The 21,969-nt window shown below is 38.6% G+C and overlaps 2 protein-coding genes across 33 annotated transcripts in view; one reads left to right on the forward strand and one right to left on the reverse strand.

Annotated features, from left to right (window-relative positions):
• LOC100882032 (cytochrome P450 6j1-like) overlaps nt 1-3,407 on the forward strand; it is a 33,323-nt gene extending 29,916 nt beyond the window's left edge. For both annotated transcript variants that reach the window (XR_013040132.1, XM_003702245.3), the window contains one exon: nt 543-3,407. The gene's annotated coding sequence lies outside the window, so the exon portion shown is untranslated. The remainder of the gene's footprint in view (nt 1-542) is intronic.
• A 705-nt stretch (nt 3,408-4,112) lies between these two features.
• Nucleotides 4,113-21,969, reverse strand: part of LOC100883133 (uncharacterized) — a 219,695-nt gene continuing 201,838 nt past the window's right edge. For 21 of the 31 annotated variants that reach the window (XM_076538084.1, XM_076538074.1, XM_076538085.1 and 18 more), the window contains 13 exons: nt 19,620-19,984; nt 17,163-17,345; nt 14,777-15,211; nt 13,748-13,774; nt 12,476-12,655; nt 11,850-12,157; nt 11,356-11,569; nt 11,175-11,296; nt 10,863-11,104; nt 10,649-10,772; nt 10,083-10,414; nt 6,050-6,306; nt 4,113-5,078 (listed from right to left, as the gene is read on the reverse strand). In XM_076538084.1, the coding sequence (XP_076394199.1) occupies nt 5,065-5,078; nt 6,050-6,306; nt 10,083-10,414; nt 10,649-10,772; nt 10,863-11,104; nt 11,175-11,296; nt 11,356-11,569; nt 11,850-12,157; nt 12,476-12,655; nt 13,748-13,774; nt 14,777-15,211; nt 17,163-17,345; nt 19,620-19,984 (2,803 nt within the window). In that variant the 3' untranslated portion in view covers nt 4,113-5,064. Of the gene's footprint in view, nt 5,079-6,049; nt 6,307-6,672; nt 7,949-10,082; nt 10,415-10,648; nt 10,773-10,862; nt 11,105-11,174; nt 11,297-11,355; nt 11,570-11,849; nt 12,158-12,475; nt 12,656-13,747; nt 13,775-14,776; nt 15,212-17,162; nt 17,346-19,619; nt 19,985-21,969 lie in introns of those variants that run through there. The other 10 variants (XM_076538059.1, XM_076538060.1, XM_012282861.2 and 7 more) reach the window with 10 other exon arrangements.

Genomic DNA, 21,969 nt, shown 5'->3' on the forward strand with positions numbered 1-21,969 from the left:
GAAACGGAGTTATTACGAACAAGAATACCAGCACAAACGATTCGCGGTTAGCCCGTAACTGGCAACCCGGTATCGGACCCCTTGCAATTTTTTCTTCTCTGGAATATTTAACTGAGGTCTGAATAAAAGGGCAGGAACGTGGTTTTTTAGGTTAGGTTCAGATGTAAATTACAAACGTTTGGAACAGTATAAAAGTTCTGCTATTATTAAACTCTACATTTTCTAAAATAAAAACTCTAAAAAATCAGCTACAAATAAATAAAGTTTTGACGAGACAATTTCTCTTCGTGACGGACCGAAAACTGGAGCTGTAGGATAAAACGTACGCGTTTAACGACGCGAAGACATTCGGTTGAAAGGCGTAAAGACAGTACGAACGAAATAGAGCGATGTGACGGGCAGAATGACGAAGAGTGCGCGGGGGTAGTTTTGCTCGTTTCGGATGTGGAAAACATCCCCTCGATGAGACGATGCGGTTACGTCGGTTTTCCTCCTTCTTGCACCCTTCGTACCTTTAACCGTACTTGCGTATCCCTGAACAGGTTACAAACGACGGGCACGGTATTACAAGCCGCAAATTACACCTCCGCCCTTGCTGCCACGCGAATGTGCGAGCCCAAGACTGTTGGATTACACCCCTGACTGCGAAAGCTTCCGCTGGAATACCAGGCCTGCCCTTCTCGAAAACGGAACGCTCACCGAGATAAATTAGGGAGAAGAATATTAACTGTCGTTAGCTAGACAATTATTGGGACTCGGTAATGCGTGAAAATGTTCCTTCTTCGAACACGTACGACTTTCGCTGCATATTCGGAACGTTCATTTATTTTAATTAACGTCTCTCTATAAATTAACTTCATAATCGTTACACATACTTCTGCAATAATTCACGCTGACAAATATGCGCCCGGAAAACTATGGATGTTAATTTTGCAACGGGTATACAGCGTGTTAAACGCTGTTACGAATGTTGGTAACCTGTTTGTTATTAGTTTCCCAAAACGTTCGTGTATAATTAGCTACCAAAAGTTTGCGGAAAATTAATGGGAAAATTGATGGTATTAAATTTACCTGAATTTGACAAATTACTGTATGCATGAACTCTTCTTGATGTTTTAATTGTTCGTATCTCTACAAAAGTGAATATAGTGGTAATCGACAATGTTTGCATTCAATCAACTACAGATATATTTACCAAACAATCATTACACATATCATGTAACTAATGTACAATAAATCTGCATCGAATTATGTTGCATTGATGACATTAACAGTTCGTCAATTAAATTGAACGATATATAGAATTAATCAATAATCAGTGTGAATTCAGAAACGTTGAACCGATTATTTTGCAGAATTCGACAGCACTAAATAATGGAATCAGAGATGAATAAATAATCGAATCGATCAGTGCTAAGTAGGTCGTTGTACGTTAATTTAGCATTCTCGTAACACGGAATGTTCGTGTTCTCGACGAAAAAAAACCGGATCGTAAAGAAAGAACTTCTACTAAATGTTTCTCGCCTAGTCGTGTTATGGGCGGCAGGAAACGGGGAAACTAAGTCGTTGGCCAAAAATTACGTCGGGAAGAAGGCGGAAAGTTTTCGGTGTAATCTCGTGCTGCGGTTTAATTTTCCGGAATTATGCATCCGCTGGAAAACGCGCGTATCTAAATTCCCTCCGCCCCTTGGCCGGCGATCCTTTTCGTCTTTTCGACCATAATAACGCCGGCACAAAGGGAACCTCACGGTATTACGTCGTTTCATTAATTAATTTACACCGGCGCAACACTGGATTACGAAGCCCGTGAATGATTCCGTTCTTTCGTCGGCCAGAGGGTGCCCGATGTATCGTGAAACGGGGAAAACGATATCATTTACTTCTTGTTTACACAAATGAAATTATGTAGAGAAACAAGTCTTTCGCACGCGATAAGGGATGATAAATAATTTTGTGAATGTACATTGATGAAGCACATATTGGATTTCATGTAATCATTCTTTTATATAAACATAGATGTGTAGAAGACACACGAGGTTCAGAGATGAATTATTGTATAATAAAAGAGATAGAATGAGTGTATGATAATAAAAATGATTTTGACTGTGGAAAGATATTTAGTACTTACTTTTATGTAGGGGGTAAGGACAGTACTGGTAGCGCCATCGATTGACAGTTGAGGAAGTTAGACAGAAAATTGCAATTTCTGATAGAATAAGGTTTAGCACTTTATTAATGTGAATGAAACATTGTTTAATGGTTACAATTATATAAACAGAGAAGATGTCATATAATATAATTTTTTACTTCACCTTATAATAATGTAACTCGTGTGACATTATCGACTCGAATTAGAATAAGACAGCAGTGCTACTGATACAAAAAAATTGTAACAGTCACGAGCAAAAATTAACAATAAATAGTACAGATTTGAGTAAGCAATAATGACGTTGAAAATTTTAGAACAGTGTATGTAGGATCATGAAATTAATGTTACTTTATAATATCTATATTAATACAAACTATGTACTTGAACAACAGTGAGCTTTTTCAGTTCAAAAATAAATTTCAGGTACGTAAAATATAGCAAGGAATTATAGGTGAAGAATTAAAAGCACTGAAGGAGTAAATACAACGAATACATGTACTTTTAGGAGGATTAAATAGTATCTCGCATTTTATTTTCAATATTAAGTATTTATTACATACAAGCATTTATACAATACGAAGTATTTTTAGACATGATTGATGATATTTAGCATTCTCAGTATTTTTATGTTTAGAAAAATTCTTTCGTATGTATTGAGATTATTATTATTATCATTGTTATTATTATTATAGTTATTATTATTACATGTCCTTATAGAGTAGTTTTAGTTAGACCGAATAGAATAGTTTGAATAAATAAACTCCATATATAGTCATTGCATACTTCTGTCGCGAGAAAACAACGCCTCTTTTTATTCGTTAAAAATAAATCCTCATGAATGTGAGTCGTAATTACGTAAAAGAAATTTGACAGTTCCTCTTCGCGGTATCGTAAGCTACGCGCTCAAAGAAGCTTAGGCAATTAAAAATGTCTTAGGATCGTATGCTTCTGTACAGCAGTGTGCTTATAATGTCCGATAAAAATACATGATCGTTCGTCGTCGAAATCGTTCGGAATCGTTTTCGATACAAAACAGGAGGAGAAACTTAAAAAACTCTTGCGGCATATAATACGTATACGTGTGCTCGAAGACCTTAGATTAAGAAGAATTTCGCGGATAAAAGACTGGACAACAAGCGTGCAGCGTAACAATTCTTTTCCTTCGAATAAAAATATGTCGCAGAAGATAGTCGGGGGAACTGGCGATATCCCGTGTAGCACAAAACGCAACGCAAAGTAAATAAAAAAAAAAAAGAAACGAACAAGCGTAAAATATTCTATCGTTTCAGACACGTCGATGATACTCCTCTCTCGCGTTTATGCTTCTTGAAGACTTACGGGATAATCGAATCACTATATTATCTTTCGTATGAACGACCTTACGGGCCGGATGTGTTATGCACCTGCACTTGTGCAAGCGTTCTGAACACAAAGCATGCTAACGATATCGATTTTACAATAGTATGCCACAACAGTAACAAATAACTCGTGTCTTAGACACCCAATTACAATGTTGTTTACTCGATAACATCAGGCTTTAGAATAATCGTTTTCTAATCTGTATACTAGTATGATAACACTATAATGAACAGCCACCACTGGGGACAACGCAACGTGACCACATCTAATTTTTTACTCGTTTGATTTATCGATGAAATATGCTTCTGGCGAGGCTGAGCTCTTCACTAGATTTTGCATCGTATCGCGCTATTTTGCAATCGAAACGTGTCAATCGCAATTTCATACATTTCAACTATCACGGCTAGCAAAAGATCATTTAACAAATAAAATAACGGGATAGCTATCGTTCTCTTATTCCGTAAATGTATGCAGTGGCTATTTCACAAAGCAAATCACCGTCTTTGTCGTCTTCGTCATCACAGCTAGAAAATTTATGTTAGATTCGCGAAAATATATCGGTAATGAAATCTAGTGGATACCTAGAGTACCAATATTAGGTGAGTTTTCTAAAAAAAAAATAAAAGAAAGAAACAAAAGGAAAAAGAGAATATTACAAAAAAAAAAAACAAGAAAAAACAGTAAAATTGCTTGACTAGTGAGCGCACGCCCCAAAATGTAATATGGAAGAAATGTGTTTCTTTTTTTTCTCGTTTTTACATCATATCTGCGAACGATCTTACTAGATATGATTATACATATATTCATTTTCTATACTCGAATTCTATAAGGTAATATTATACTATCTCTTATGTAAGAACAATCATTGGAGCTTACCTCCTACGTCATTTTGGCAGATACATGTAGTTCTGTAAGAAATTTCAACCAATGCATAATCTTGTGCTATGTTTATGCCAAGCCGTTTTGCACACTCGTTCACGACGCGTTACACAAAAATGCGAATATATCGATTTTTCCTCTTTTTGTGTCCGATTCGACATAATTCAATTTTCGACCATAAATTCACAGTACAGTAAAAACGAAAATAAAACAGTGTAAAATCAATCGAACGAAATTGGATACAATAAAATATATATATAATCCGCGTACACTTTCAAATCAATATTTTAGGTCTAAATTCTCTTCGAAGGTCCTCTAAAAAGATTCGATTTGTCTAATAGCAAACTATAACAGAGTGCCTATTTGCTGTTTCGTAATATTATTAATTAACATTATATATTATTTTACATCTCTCGTGACAACGTTCAAGGAAAAGTCTCTTTTTCGTGTTCATTTTTTGTCTGTTTGTTTGTCTGACGTAGTGCCCCCATTCTCTACTTAAATCTCCATTTTTTTCTTTTTTTCTCTACACATCGATATAGCGCTTATTTACATTATTTCATCAATGACGTCATTTCGAACAGATATATATACCTATTGCTCGTTGCAATGCAACAACGGTATTCTCAACCTCCGATCGTTCTTCTTCCTTTCACCAGAATTGTTTAACACAAGGATTATGATAAAAGATCTGCAGATGAAGAACACTGGTGTTACATTTTGTACATATTGCATATTACGGTGCTGTTGATGCGGCGGACTCTCGTTATGCTGCGCCTTGAGTAACTTTTGTATGTGGACTTTTGTCAATTCGAGACAATATTATACGCGTCGAAAGCACCATGCGTTGAGTATTCTACGCGTCAGATATTCTATGCGCTGAGTACTCCATGCGTGAATATTCCACGCATCGAGTACTCCACGCGTCGAATATTCGACGCACCGAGTACTCCACGCGTCGAATATTCTATGCGCCGAGTATTCCACGCGTCGAATATCCCATGCGCCGAATACTCCACGCGCCGAGTACTCCACGCATCGAATTCTCTACGCGTTGAATACTCCACGCGTCGAATACTCTACGCGTAGAATTCTCCACGCACCGAATACTCCACGCGCCGAGTACTCCACGCATCGAATTTTCCACGCGTCGAATACTCCACGCGTCGAATACTCTATGCACCGAATACTCTACGCGTAGAATTCTCCACGCGCCGAATACTCCACGCGCCGAGTACTCCACGCATCGAATTCTCCACGCATCGAATACTCCACGCGTCGAATACTCTACGCACCGAATACTCTACGCGTAGAATTCTCCACGCACCGAATATCCCACGCGCCGAATACTCCACGCGCCGAGTACTCCACGCGCCGAATACTCCACGCGCCGAGTACTCCACGCGTCGAATATCTCACGCGCCGAGTACTTTACGCATCGAATTCTCTACGCATTGAATACTCCACGCGTTGAATTCCCCACGCGTCGAATACTCTATGCGTCGAATTCTCCACGCGCCGAATACTCTATGCGTGGAATACTCCACGCGCCGAATAATTCCCACCTAGTACTATAACCCCACTCCATATATAAAATACCGACGTTCCAGTATAACGAAAGTCTGCCGCCCAACGTGAGTATTGATTAACAAGTACACGTACCTGGTACTTGACTATTATCTTGTGGCTTGTTGTTGATAAACGTATCCTGGAACGGATTTACATTGGCATTAGCAGCGGTAGGCATATATGTGTTGGCCATTGGAGTGAAAGGTATAGCTGCTGGATTTAGGTTCGAGTTGAGGGTGTCTTCGTTGGCCATATTTGATGTCAGTTGGAGTATTGGGCCACTACCGCTATTACTGAGAGAGTCGAATTCCGTTAGGTCTAACAGGTTGTTGGTCACGTTGTTTTGTTTGCTACAAAATCAGCGAAAGGAAACATACAGACACTAAAAAACATAATAGCCGAATTACGCTAAACTACTTGCCTCGTGTTCGCATTTTCTAACGCGTCATTACAATTAGCTAAGTCGATCAAGCCGATGGTAGATTATGTACACGCGTTGTCTAATTATTTTGATCGTTTTATTCGGAATCTAGTATGAGATCTAAGGTGTCTAAATTGTCCATAACGAGGAAAAGAAATAAACTATGTACCTTATTTTTTTCGAGATATGAATTATAAAAAAGAAAAATCTTTGGAAAGAAAAATGTTACAAAGATTAATCGGATTATTCCTATTTCTGCATCAATGCTAGATTGCCGTCTAATATTCTGAAAGGCAGCTACTTTGATACTGTAAAGCAGCTATAAAAAGCACTCGTATACGCTTGGTGAACTTATAGAAAATTCTATAGCATAACGGAAACTGCATATACAGGGTGACATTTAACTTTTATTGTATCATGAAAGTAGCAAATTTTGTCACCCCATATATAAAACAGAATTGAGACGCAACAAAATTTCCTCTCTCGATAAAAATTATAGTAGGTGTAATGAATAATGTATGTACAGCAGCGAACATAGGCTTCCCTAGGAAATGGCTGTGTAGGGGAAGGAAGCTCTTTTGGAATAGCGTGGATTCACAATTGTGAGATTTGGAGATTCGAGAATTTAAAAATTGGAGAAGTTTTCAATTTTATTTAATAAAGGTTCCTCCCCCTTAACTTGTGCAAGGGAAACCTACGTTGCACCCAGTTGTACAAAGATACTACCATACAGCAGGTTCGTAAATCTGACTGCAACGATTAATTCGTATTCGCCTGATTTCGCTATCTGGATTTCTCTTATTTGATAGCCAAGAATAATACCGTGTTCAGATATTCATGCCTCGTTTCGATATTCGTTTCCTATAGGAATCGTGGAATGGATCGTGTAAAACGACAACACACATTAAAGAATAACGTCGAAAAATATGTGTGAAGGTCGATAAGTACATAGCAAAAGTAGACAGTAAGTTGACACGTACTGCTGGATGATACACAACACAAACAATAAAGAACGTGTACAAAGTAGAGCAAAGAAAAGTCACAAGCCACACCATATCGATACAACAGAATTAATTGACAACATGCATTTGGTGAGAATAAAATCGATAAGAAAACTTGTTAGTAGTAACACTAATTATATACTTAAGGCATGGATGATCAGCTTGAAATGGTAACTAATTGGAGGATAAAGATAAAGTAATAGCTCATCAAAGATGACTTTGCCGTTTCATCGCAGAAAACGGAAAAAAAGATAGAAAAATGACGAAGTAATAATTGAGCTCGTGTATCTTTGATGAGCTTGTGTGATAAAATTACAACGAAAACTTTTTTAGATGAGTCATTCAATTTATGCTATTTATCTTTCTTTACATTATGTACACTGAATTTATTATTCATTAGTTGGTTTTTAACGCTATAGCTCTGTTAATCGTTTAACATTTCCATGCTTCGTATAACATTACACGTTTTATGCCATTAACATATTCACTAAAAAGAATCGACGTACAATAATAAGTTAAATTTCTTAATCTTTTTTTTTCTTTTCTCTCGGATTTCTTTTAAACGTCTACCTAAAAATATTATATTTTTAACTAGTACAGGATTAAATACAAATTATAAAATATATATGTATAAGTATATATAAGTATAATTAGACAATACAATATACATTCTTTCGTACCTCTCGTATTACCGATGATATATCTATATGCATATATCATAATATTTCATGTAATTAGTTTGTTAGTTGTTGGTATAATCGTGCGATTAGGTGAATTCTTTAGTAGCGATAAATTACCATCAAATTCATCTTCGTGTCTGTCAACCATTGCTCTGACTACTTTTGCAATGTACAATACACGGTTAAATCATTTGCGTTATAATAATATTTATATAAAGCACTATCGAGTTCAATGAAATCTCATAAGCAGTTCCCTCTGATAAAAATCTCAAGAAAGCATAAGTGACTATGTATAGCGTGTACGAATAGCGTACATATTCATTCTTTTCACTTTTCGTTAGCATACCACAAAAAACATCTCAAACAACAAAATTCATTATGTACACATTAACGGTAATACGTTCTCGTTATATTACGTGCTTTCCATTGGCGTAACCAGCATTTCTATTTAGGGTTTATCAAAATTTCAAAATCAGACATTGAGGAACTCAAAATTTAGAAATTTGGAAAGTTCGAAATTTAGAAACTGGAAATTTGGAATTTTGGAAATTTTTATACCTTGCGGACCCCTCTCCTAGTTACGCCACTGGTGCTTTCGTATTTTAGAATAAACGTACAAGATTATAGTTCTGCATCTCGCTATTCTTTAATTGCGAATGCTTCAGTTTAGCAATTAAGCACGTTACTATACTTAATCACTTTTTCTTTTTTTCTCTTTTTAATTCTGGCTATAAAATGATTACGCTTACTGTGTGTATATTTAACGTGGCGTATACCCCAATCTCGTTATAACTCATGTTTTGGAAAACAATGCTCGCACTCTAGCCATTACACTCAATGTTTTGTTCGAAAAAAAGACGAAATTACGATGCAAAATAATTCTATTAAAATCGTAGTTGACAATGTAGCGTAAAGTGTAGATAAAAAGCAACTATTATAGACAATCATTTGATAACAGACAAATCACTACAAAATTTCACAGGCAGTTATTTATACTTCACATTGCATGTGCGTTCTTTGTCAATTCACTGTGAATCTATAAATAACTTTCGTTATACAAATGACTAGAGCATTACCCTGAATAATTCGAAATACAGAGTATATACGTATACGAATATATTCGTTTCGTAAGCATCTTCATTTTTTTTTTTACATTATTTTGTCAACACATATATTTCTGACATTACAAACATCGTGTGGTGCATGTTTTGATTGGAATTTAATTTCTCCTGTTCTTTTTTTTTGCATTTTGATTTCTATCGTTTTATGAGCTGCATCACACATTTTTTTGCTTTGTTTTATGCGACGAATATGTTCATACATATTTGCGTGAATAACACTAAAAATCAGTCAATTTTTCTTTTTTCATTTTTCGTAGATAATGGCTAGTGTTGTGCAATTATTTATATTATATTAATTACATTATTAGCCGTAACTCGTTTCCAAAATTAATCATAATTGCACGCTAATAAATATAGTTCCTAGCATCGAATGTATATTTATACAATTATATTTACGTATCGTATTCACACAAAACTCTAGATAAAATATCGATTTCGTAGAAATAACGTTTCTAAAATGCTCGATAATAGGAATTACGCGACCGGCGAATCAGAAGAACGGCTTTTTCGTATCTGGAAAAATATCTCCTTACTCTAATCGTGAAAAAAGCGCTCCGAGAAGGAAAAAATGATTACTTCCAAAGATTTATGAAAAGTTCCTACGGTATGGGAGTATACATCGTGTCGAGGAGTATCAGCGGATAAATATAAGCCTTGCACGGGCATTCATTCATATAATATTATTGTCGAATGATTTAAAAAAACAAATGAACTTACAATTCTTTGAGATGCTCTTCGATGTGTAAATCTTTCAGTGTTTCATTTTACTTTTATCGATGAGAAATCCAGTTATATCTTGGACTTTTATTTTTTTGTATGACGGTTGGTAGATGTAAATATGTAACTCTTATGTTAATGTAAATGTTTCGTCACAAATCTGTAACTTTTAATTGATATACTTACACGGTGGCATTGTCCAGTGTAATCGATTGACTGTTGATACCGTTTCCGTGATTCGTATGATGACCGTTCAGTTCTCCTTCCACATTACCCTGATTATTATCCAATACAATTTTATTTTCATTAATGCCGTTACTATGCGTGCCATTATGCACAATGTCCGTAGTTGTATTGTTTTCCGTATGATGAGCCCGTTGTTCTCCGCTAATAAATTGCTGGGTCGCTTCAGATATCAGACTGGCTGTCATAACATCTTCGACTTTGCTACCTGGCGCTGATTTATTCTCATCGTTAGGACTATCTTCTTTCAATTTATCACCGTCACCACCTTCTCCCTGCGCAACATGGACGTCATATATTTACTTTTTACTTTCATCTTTAATCATGGTAGTCATGAAAGCATCAAACGTAATTAATCTCACACATATTTAAAGCTACCATAATTAACGATGTAAGTAAAAATTATATTTACAATCTTTATATCTTACTAATTACAACTGAACCATTACCCACATTTACGACAAAACCAACACTGGGTCAAAAACAAGATGCACTGTTTAAAATAGTACCTTGGTAGGTGTGTTGCTCTGATTCTTCCCCCGAGTTCGAAGCATAATTGCTTCAACGCGTTTGCGTCTAGCGATTCGTTCTTCTTCTTCTCTTTTGAGCCGTTCCGCCATTTCGATCCGTTGTCTGCAACAAGAACATTAAACGTCCATCGTTAAGCGATTCAACGCATCATTGATCCAGACAAATTATCAGATCTCGAAGAAATCATCTAACCTTTCTTCCTCTTCCCTCGCTTTTCGCTCAGCCTCTTCTTTCTCTTGTTTCTGACGAGCCTCTTCTTCTCTTCTTCTCCTATCTTCTTCCTCGCGACGTTTTGCTTCCTCGATCGCCAATCTCAGTCTCTGTTCCTCGGCTTCTCGAGCTTCATTGGCCAAACGAAGCGTTTCTTCTTCTAAACGTTGCTGTTCTTCTTCCTCGGCACGCAATCTCTCGGCTTCCAAACGCGCTTCTTCTTCCTGTTCAAAAAAATTCTTCCATGAATCCTTTCTTCGTTAACACAGTTTACGAAACAGTTACACGAATTACCTGTCGTTGGCGTTCGAGTTCCGCTTCCCGTTCAGCCTGCTCTCTGGCCAATCTTCTGCGTTCCGCTATGGCTGCCTTAGCTTCCTCCTCGGTAGTAATTCGGATCTTCGCGATCATTGAGGCTACAAAACGTCCATAGTCAGCCTATAATTCATACTCCATAATTCTATGCTCAACTTACCTGACATGTCGACCTGCTCTTCCGTGTTGCTTTCTGATTTCGCTTCCGTTTCTTTCTTCTCGTTCTTCGTGTCCTCTTTCTTGATGGCTTTAGGTGTCTCGTGAGCCTCCTGATTCAAGTTAGTCTCGTCCTTTGCTTGCTTAGACACTGGCTGCTCGACAATCACTTGCTTTTTCACGTCGTCGTTACCCTGTTCGGCTGCACTTATTTCCTGCTGCAAAACAAAAATTCATGTATGAACTAGTAGTTTAATATGTTATGAAAATGGTGTTGCTGTGGGGTGGATGAGAATGTGGTACTTTGGGATGTGCTGAATTTGGACTATTGAGACTTTGAGGTTCATTGAGATTTCAGAACTCTGGGTCCTTAAAATCTGAGGACTTTAAGGTCTTGATCTCTTTGGGATTATAGGAGATTATAACTTCTGGGACTCAGACTCTTGTAGGTTCTTTGAAAGTGACTCAGCAACTGTACAAAGTTTTGGTATTTGTTACCTGTGTCTTTTCGGTGCCCTGATCCTTCTTCTCCTCATGCTTGTCCTCCAATTTCGCATCCTCTTTCCCCTCGTTCTTTATAATCTCCCCAGCACATTCTCGAATAAGAGGTGCATTCTCAGCGCCCGGGCTCTGCAACGGAGTGGCCTTTGGCGTTATCCGCGGTGACGCCTTCGCATTCTTCACCAACTTCTCCGTCGGTTTCTTCACTTCGGTCGCTTTCGGGGTAGAAGATTTCTTTGGAGTGCTGTGGACCTTTGGCAGTGGCGGCTTCGAATCCTTCGTCAGCTTCGTATCGCTCACCAGATCTGCGCCAATAATTCACGATCAACATCAATAACCAAACTAATCCTACACACGCGAGTATTTAAATGTGCAATCTCGAAACATAATAATAAAAAAAATAAACGGGAACGGTAAAAATGTAACGTAAAAAAAAATACAACAAAAATGGAACCAATCAAAAGTGAAATAATGGAAAGATTCAATCAGACGTGAGATCTAAACGAAAGTCCTCTTTCAAGGAAGAAAGGGATGACTGTCTCTCTCTCTCGCTCTCGTTCTCTCTCAACATACAAATGGTGGATATCGTGTAGACGATTAATAAGAAGAGTATTGATGCTCACTGTGTCGTTCTGTGATCGAAACACCGGTACCGGCAATAGAAGCAGGTCGCGGTCGACGCGGGGCAGATGTACGAGGACGCAGATTGACGTTACTGCTGCCCACACTGCTGGCGCTTTGCTGACTCATGGAGCTGTGAGGCCGAGATGGGCTGTTCGGTGTCACCTCCCCGCTGCGGATGCCTACGCGTACCCACCCAAGGTGAACATCTCTTCATTTCCGTGTTTCGTGCATTTTTGTTCGCGCGTTTAACACCGAACAAAATTATACAGCGAGGGTCACGAATTATACACCTTCCTTTTTTACTTTGTCGACTCGTGCAATTCACTCTGATCCTCCAGATCCTCCTTTTTCAAGATTTTTAAATTTCTAAATTCTTGTATTTTCAAAGTGTAAATGTGGACATTTCAGAATTCTAACTTATGCAAACGCAAACTGCTCTGCTTTTGAAAAATGAAACTTTGTAAAGACTTAAATATTCTAGGCTGTCTTGAAGATGGGAAACTTGAGTCTCTCAAAATTTGAGAGGAGTTAAACCCCTACTTTAAACACTTCTGATGAATCTACCCCTTAAATTTCGATCTTAATTAATAAAGAATAGTTATGTTTTTAATGTGACAAGTCAACAAAGTGTAATTGAAATAGAAAATAGACGATTTGCGACCCTTGCTCGTAAGTTTGTCGTGCAACACGCACTGCACCTTGGCGATGTCGCGACAATTTCAACGCGACATTTCATCCGTCGAATTATCGCGTCAGATCGCGTTGGTGCACAGGTTAGAGAATAAACGTTGACAAACTCTTCGATGGTACTTTCCGTTTTTTTCTCTCTTTCTCTCTCTCTCTCTCGCTCTCTCTTTCGCTCTCTGTTTTTGACTCATTTGCTTTCGTTAGGGCGTAGATTAAAACAAAAGTAGCGAAATTAAAATAGAAAAGCACCGCCACCAAAAATAGAAAAAAAAATATACATGATCGTGTCGGTCGTGTCGTGAAATGTATTTATGTACATCGATAATCGAGAGAAAGAAACAGGCTAACGAAAATCAACGTTAAATTAACTAAAAGGAATCTTGTTCATAAATACAGCAAGAAAGTAAAGAATCAAAAAACGAAAGTGGAGCGATTATAAATGTATTGCACACTAAATACGATTGCGGTTCGTTTTGTACATTCTCAGAAATAATTTCGTGCACAATACGTGTTTGTGTGTATACGTGATAAAATACATTTATATATATATAATATTTATAAGTATAAAAAATTATGTGGCTTACCGAGAACGTTAGAGCGTACCTTCACCCCTGGTACCGAAAAGCCGGTGAGAACTGAGATCGTTTTCTTTAGTAGGAGCTTTTTGTTAATCAATTATCATTATTCAACAAGAAAGAGAACAATTGTTAAAGAAATAACGTTAAGAAATCAGTTGTTAGTCTCTGTACAAACATGGAAGCACTTAAGCGTTATTAAAAACTCGATAAATTTTACGGACAATAAACGAACACGTCGTCGAAGACAGTAGTTACTTTCTGTCTTATTGATTCACAATGGCTCCTCTACTCTCCATTCACACGCATGCACATGTGCACCCAACTCAAGTTACATAGAACGAGTGCGGTATTGATTATACTGTAAGAAGTTTAGATTATACCGAAGATTAGTATAAAGCGAACAAGATTGCGACACTGTCGCATAAGACACGGATGTTTCTCTGTCGATAACAGGACTGTAATAACTTCATCATCGAAGAACCTGTTTGCAACCTTTTCGAATCAAGAGTGTAATTTAATCGTTTGAGCGTTGTTATTAGTGAACTTATTCTTTGTTTCAATTTGAAAATTGTTGAAGAAATGATTCTTGAAGAGCTTGTGTGCACTGGAGTTTGGGGACACTGATGGATTTTTTAGATTTAACTTTGCGAGATAGGAATTCTGCAAGTTTAGATGTTTAGGACTTCTGGGGTTTAGAGATAGTTGAACTTTGGACGAATCTTTGGATCCCAGAGATTTGACTTATAAGACTTCTGAGTTGTGGAGCTTCAAAATGGTTGAACTGCAGTATGTAGTGATTAGGAGATTTTGAACTTTGAGACTGCAGCACTTGCAGGTTTCAGGATATCTTAAGGACCTCGAAACGTATTTACGGTCAGATCTAAACAAGCTTCAGAAACTAGGGACAAGCCTACTGCACGCACAAAGAAATCGCAGTACTCACCCCAGTGTCCCAAGCTCTTCCAACATATTTACCACATCGGCTCAAACGATCAATGTAAGTTCACCGAGTTGAGTGCACAAGAACGATCTTACCTTGCTGCTGGTGGTTCTGATGTTCGCGGGCCTTGCGACGAAGTCTCTCGGCCCTGGTTGGTCTCGGAACCGGAACCGCGCCCGGCAATGTGCCCATGCTACGAGAGTTATCTGAGCGTTTCAGGCTCTTGCCCCCGGACGCAGCTAAATGTGACATGCTGCGACTCATGCTAGAAGCGCTCAGAGGCTGGCTTTGCTGTTCCGTCAGTGTGCTAAGTTCTGTCGGACGTTTCCGAGGCTGCGCCAGCTGGTCCAGCCTGGACATGGAGTAAGTCCTACCTGGCGAACGCGTGAAGGCCTTTGCGCTCGAGCTGCGCCCTGAAGACGGTGGTCCATCGCGTGGCGACGGTATCGTTGGCATCAGATCGGTGCGTCTCCTGTTCACTCGCAGATAAACCGAGCCAGGTGTTCCCGGCGTTCCGTCGCTCTCTTCACCTGCAACGAGGTAGCCCTTAAGAAGCGAAGCGGAAAGCGACCACCAACTAAATCGCCGCACTATACAGAACACTAGGCGCACCTCCCGGTACGAATATTCATCGACAAACACAACAAAATTCGAGCGTATTCCCTTAGGATCTACTCTCTTACAACTTCGTCTTCTACATGCTGCGGTGCGTACAAGCGAAAGATCTTTCGAGGAACGTCGTGGGTCTGCGACATGCGGATCTACTTATACTGCGATCACGCTGTTCAACCTTTCGGACCTTTATGGAACTTTTATACATTTTCGAGATTTCATTTTGAAGTGCAAAGTTTTTGTGTCGACAACTTGAAGATGTAGACACTTGAGAATATATTTAAAAATTGTGAAACTTGGAACATTTCTTCTGGTAATCTGTACAACAAAAATTTGTATAACCCGTACAAAAATGACAAAGATTCAGGAATTTCAAAACATGAGAGACTTGCAAAGTCTCCATTCCAATGTACCATAAAAATTGAGTCTATCATTGAGTCTATATACAAGAGACCATAACTTCCGTAATTTGTCAAACATGGATAAAAATTCAGTGTCGTGTTCGGTGTATACGCGGTTCTAATAACGTTACAAATCCAAATAGTAGTTGAACAGTGTAATCGGGGAAACGCACGAAAGTGGGAACGTGCACGAGCTACAACGACTGCGAAAGCGGTGTAAAACGAAACGACGCATGCAAACGACGCTCGTCGAAGCGATCAAAATCCTATGCATGCATATAACGGATACGGCAAAGTGTTCCTGTTCAATATCCACGATTTGCGCGAAAAAAAGATCAACGAAAGAGACACTGCGAAAAATGAAGCGGTACAAAGAATTCCACAAACTCGAAATCGTTACTACGAGTTTCGGTTGACAAAATGTTCATGGTGCGGATTAAAATCGAAACTCAATCGTGAATGCAAGATGTAGCGAGTTCATGAATGATTATGAGTGTGATGCTTGTGCTCTGCAAGTTATTGTCAAGTATATTTAATTATTGAGGCACCTCAACTTCTTCGTATCCTACTTGGAAAATACTACTAGTAGAACTACGATACTAGTTTGTAACTATATGGTGATAATTTCAAGGAGAAGTGGAAAAGTGTTAGTACCGTAAACAAATTTCAACAGCTTCAGATGCAGTCATAACTAATGGTACGTCGTGCAACACCGACATGTGATGAACGTAAGAGTATTTCATTTTATTACTGTTTTAACCGTTTCGATGTTAAGAAATCAGTCTATGCAAGTTCATAGCATGCATGCAATAAATTGGTGGTTTCCTATGGCCTCTGTTGTGTTTTAGCAATTTCTATTCTTGTTATTTATTGAACTCTGATAAAAGATTGGTTCTCACTCGATATCGTGTGGTTGACATATGCAACTTCTTCTCGAGAACGTTTCTAGCAATGATTCTAGTGTCATATTTATTGTTTTAAATGCATGTACATATCTTACATGTACATCAATTCTTTGAAACAGTCAGTGTAAAGACACGTGAAGATGCAATATTAAATTCGTTCTTCAAGAATGAAATATTTACGTCTTCGACTTAAGATATTCATAGAGCTAACTTTTCTTAATATCCTCTGACATTAAACGTTAAAAATCAATTCATGTACAGATACGTTTTGTCAAAAAGAAATAAACGCAAATGTTTACGAGACATAATATTTAAAATTATGAAATCTAAAGTCGGTGTTCCACGAGTACCCGCAAGAGTACAGATACGATTTAAGATGAAAGCTAATGGAGTGACATGCTTGCAATGTATCCCGATGTGCTAATGAACAAGAGACAGAAGGATCTTGTATCGACAGCTCATTCTGGAACAGCAGAACAATCTCCCCGTTGCGGACAAATTCCAATTGTTCTTTGTTTCTTTTTTTTCCATTTTGTATCGCCGTTTTGGACTTCAGGACTCACCACTGGCAGCCCGCTGAATCATCGGACGCCTAGTGTCGCTATCAGACTTATCATCGATGGCAAAGATGTCAGTTGTAGGAGGCAGAGAGAGGCTGGCTCTCTTATGTTTGGCAGGGGTTAAGGGAGGATCAGGGCTAGAATTCCAATTGAACACCTCGTACATGGACGAGGACATTCGCATATCTGCAAACAAACCATTGAACGCTGCAACATTAGGCACTTTCCAATTGATTTATTCTTCGTTTTTTCTTTTGTTCTTTGGGGGAGTAGGGGATTCGAAAGGGGGAGAGGAATGTATATTATTAGCATGAGTTAGATATAGTGCGATTTACGGATGGAGGTCCGTGATTGGGTCTAGATCCACACAGAAAAGATTTTCTACAGATTGCAATCAGTTTTGAGAATAGAGATATGTGACGACTCCTTCATACACGCATAAGTACATTTTTTAATCATTTTTTATTATACACACATCTTCTCCTTCTTCTAAATTTTTCCATAAGGAACAACACAAATTTTAACAACTCTAAATTGCCAGTTACTACTATAGTTTAATTACCAGACAAGTTTTTGAATTTCTGTCTTCAGGAAAAGTGCATTAGAGGGTTGATACAAATATATCCAGTTCTGTAGTTCATATGTTTATGAAAAATTACAGATATTAATAAATGTCAACAGATATCAATCATGTTATCAATACGTGAATGAAGCAGACCCATTCACGGACCACCACGGGACCATTTAACGTCCGTACTCGAAGGGTTAAAATACATTTGGTTCGACTGAGCCACCACCAGTTAAGTACAGATAAAATAGCGGATGCAAAGGATCTTAATTACCAAAGGATATCTTTGGCTCAAAGTTACTCTATAGCGAAATTACATTTACTCAGGCATATTCTCTCGCTACGAATTCTCTATGGTACACAACGCAATATAAGTGCTCGCGCGATAACGCGTACAAAATTACAGAGAAATCGGCGAGCGAAGATGAGGTGCTTCTCGTGTGTCGATAAAATATCGTTCGATGGTGAATACGCGGTCAAAAATTAAAAACCGGTGGATTGGCTACGGAAAATGAAAACCTGAAAGAAAACGTGGGTAACAGAATATAGAATACGATCACGAGTCTAATCGATTCTGAATACTTCGATCGTTCATGCTTCGTGGCGTGATCGTGTAAAGTTTCGTGTGTTGGTGATCGATGTGTGGTGTTCAAATATTACTAACGAAATGTAAATAATGAAATACAACGTTGCTGACCGATCGAACTGCTCTCGAAATAGTGTTATGCAGTTTTGGATTAGTCTGACATAAAATATGGAGATCTAGTTCGTTGTACTACTTTAAATATTATTATAAAATCATTGTTACATTTCTTGTAACTATACTGTGTTGTTCATTGATTGACAAGAATAAAGATGTTCATTGATGACATCTACTATTAATTTTCATTATGAAAGTTTCGTTCATTTATTCAGTCGATTCAAACAAATAAAATATTACAAGGTATAATCAGACTAGAAGTAACAATAATAAATATGACATCAAGTAAAAATGGTTAAATCTAAAAGTGGAGACACAATTCAATGGTCAACAACGTCTCACAATGAGCAACCTGCGATTCCATTTACTCTTTTTCCTTTGATCGCGATCAATAAAAACTAAACTGAAAAACAGCGTCCAAGCAACGTACGAAAATATCGGTATCTCGTTCGCCATTTTGTGTAAATCTCTGTCTGGAACGTTGTGCATCCATGCGTTACCCACTGCAGCGCATCCATTGCGTAACTATAGCACTAAAAGCGCTGTGTGGAAAGAACGCAGTGAGAAAAATAAAGCGGCCCTCGTTGCGCGTTCCAATCATCTTCGGATGACAACGTGAAATAATAGTCTCACACCAACGACACGATTCGCTAATGATTTTTTACACGAGACCGTTTTTGCGGCGATTTGTGACCAATGGTGCAAATGACGGGCTATAATCCAGCACGACTATAAAGTAGTTTGAAGGATAGGGAGAATGACCTTAACGACATATTAACACGTCAATGTGATTAGGGCCGCGTGAGAATTACTCGGTGTGACCTTGAAGATACGTGCGAAGTCACGCAGGTATGTCAATATCATTGACACACGTTTTGTCAGCAAGAAAAAGTCATTGGGTGTTGAATTTCAAAACAATTAACAATTGATATAAATAACTAAGAAGAGGTACATGATATGTGTACTTCTCAAACAGAGAGTTATATTAATCACTTAACTTAAACAGAGAGTTTACTGATCACTTAACTCATCAAATGTAAAGTTATCATACAAATATAGTAAAGTTGCAAATGTAAAAAAATATAGTTTGAAGTCTTTGCACCATCACGACACTGGTCGCCCTGCACTTACATTCGCGAGTAACCCGAAATCGACCGCATCGTTCCATAAATCTGTAACAGTCTCGACTAACCTTCGCCAGATTTCCGGTCGAGGCCACCGGCGGATGTGGCTCGTTTCTTGCTTCCGTCGAGCTCTCTTTCGGAGGACCTCCTGGTTAACGGCTGAGCAGCCGAGAACATCATAACGTTGGTGGTGGACGTAGCTTTGCGTGTTCCCCAGAAAGTGGAACCACCGGTATCAGCTGGCTCCAACATCCTCGGGGTAGAACTTCCGAACGCGAACACGATGTGCGACCTCTCGCTCCTCTTCTTCGCCTCTATGCGTGCCTCTCTCTCCTGGTTCTTGCGGAGGATGGCCTCCCGTCTTTCTCTTTCTGCCTCGCATATCAACCGTTTCCTTTCTTCCACTTGGTTTCGTCTGCAATGGAACAGGGAACTGTCAGGCAATCATGGCAAATTCTTCGCGGGGATATGGCGGTAGACATATAGGGACACAGTAAGATTACGAATATAAAGATAGAGGGATTCGAGGTTGGAGGTGGAGAATGTACGCATTTGGGGGTGTAGAGGAGTTTCGGGGTGTAGGGAGATCTAGAGATTCAGGATTTGTAACGCGTGGAAGTATGACGCGGGGAACCACGACGCGTGGAATTACGGTGCTCGGAATTACAGCGTATAGAAGTACGGCGCGTGGAATTACAGCGCGTAGAAGTACGGCGCATGGTATTACAGCGCGGGGAATTACGGCGCATGGAATTACGACGCAAGGAATTAATAACGCGTGGAATTACGACGCGAGGAATTAATAACGCGTGGAATTACAACGCGTGAAATTACAGCGCGTAGAAGTACAGCGCATGGTATTACAGCGCGGGGAATTACGACGCAAGGAATTAATAACGCGTGGAATTACGACGCAAGGAATTAATAACGCGTGGAATTACAACGCGTGGAACTACGACGCGTGGAATTAATAGCGCGTGGAATTAATAACGTGTGGAATTAATAACGTGTGGAATTACAACGCGTGGAACTACGACGCGTGGAATTAATAACGCGTGGAATTAATAACGCGTGGAATTACAACGCGTGGAATTACAACGCGTGGAATTAATAACGCGTGGAATTACAACGCGTGGAATTACAACGCGTGGAATTAATAACGTGTGGAATTACAACGCGTGGAATTATGATACGTGGAACTACGACGCGTGGAATTAATAACGCATGGAATTACAACGCGTGGAATTACAACGCGGGGAATTAATAACGCGTGGAATTACAACGCGTGGAATTATGATGCGTGGAACTATGACGCGTGGAATTACTAACGCGTGAAATTACAACGTGTAGATTTGGACATCTGATGATTTAGAAATATAAGAATTCAGGAGTCCAGAGATTTGGAGGTTTAGGAATTTGGACAATTAGAGACTCAGTGACCTAAGGACTTGGGGGTCTATGGGTTCCCAAGGATCTTGGGGTTCTAATATTGAGCTACATTCTGCATCATTTGTAAGCTGTAATAAGAATTAACGATCACATTACACGTGTTTATGAATATTCTACTGTGTTATCTCTTCCTAACTTTTTCTCTCTCCACTCGAACATATATGAACTGAAGTACCCAAACATCAGTGCCTTCTTAAGCCGATATTTTGCGAACGGTAAAAGCGATTCTGCAGAGGGCGAATTTTATGCAGGTGTCGCGGTAATTTCCCGGGCTTCTCTGCGGTGGCGAAACAGTTTAGCCCGGCATCATATTAACCAGGTCAACTTATAACCTCGTAGAGCAGGTAATCTTGTAAAGAGCGTTTAAACACATCAATGTTGTGTTCCGTGTCGTTTTAAATTCGCGTGTCAGAGCTCGAAAAAAAGACACGCTCTCAGAGGTGTACTGCACTTAAACCCTCGTTTGAATATGTAAAATGTAACCCCGTTTCAGAGGCAAAGGTTAATTCATCGATTTGATATTACTGTTATTACTGGTAATCATTTACTTTGCAAGGTAACTTCAATTACAGAATTTTTATGATGTATGAAGGCTATGAAAACTTTACCTAATTACGTTAAATGCAGTGTTCACCTTTACTTATAAATATTGTATAATGGATTTGAGGGTGAGAATTATTTTTAGGGTGATTTTTTATGTGGTGAAGATAGAATGCATTGCTGATGACGTCTTTGATGGGTGTGCTTTAACTTACTCGTCATATTTTTTTTAACAAATTATAGCTCAATGATAATACTTTTACAAGGTGTTGAAGTCTCAAATTCAGCAAATATGAAACTTAAAATTTAATGACAAAATCAGAAGGCTTGTTTCTAATAAAAACTATGACTCCTATCTGAAAGTACTACATGTCCATATTACAAAGAGAAAGGATTAATTAAGCTCGTGTATAAAGAAGGCAATCACGA

This window comes from Megachile rotundata, chromosome 12 (genome assembly GCF_050947335.1).
Source record: "Megachile rotundata isolate GNS110a chromosome 12, iyMegRotu1, whole genome shotgun sequence".
In the NCBI taxonomy this organism is placed as follows: Eukaryota; Metazoa; Arthropoda; class Insecta; order Hymenoptera; family Megachilidae; genus Megachile; species Megachile rotundata.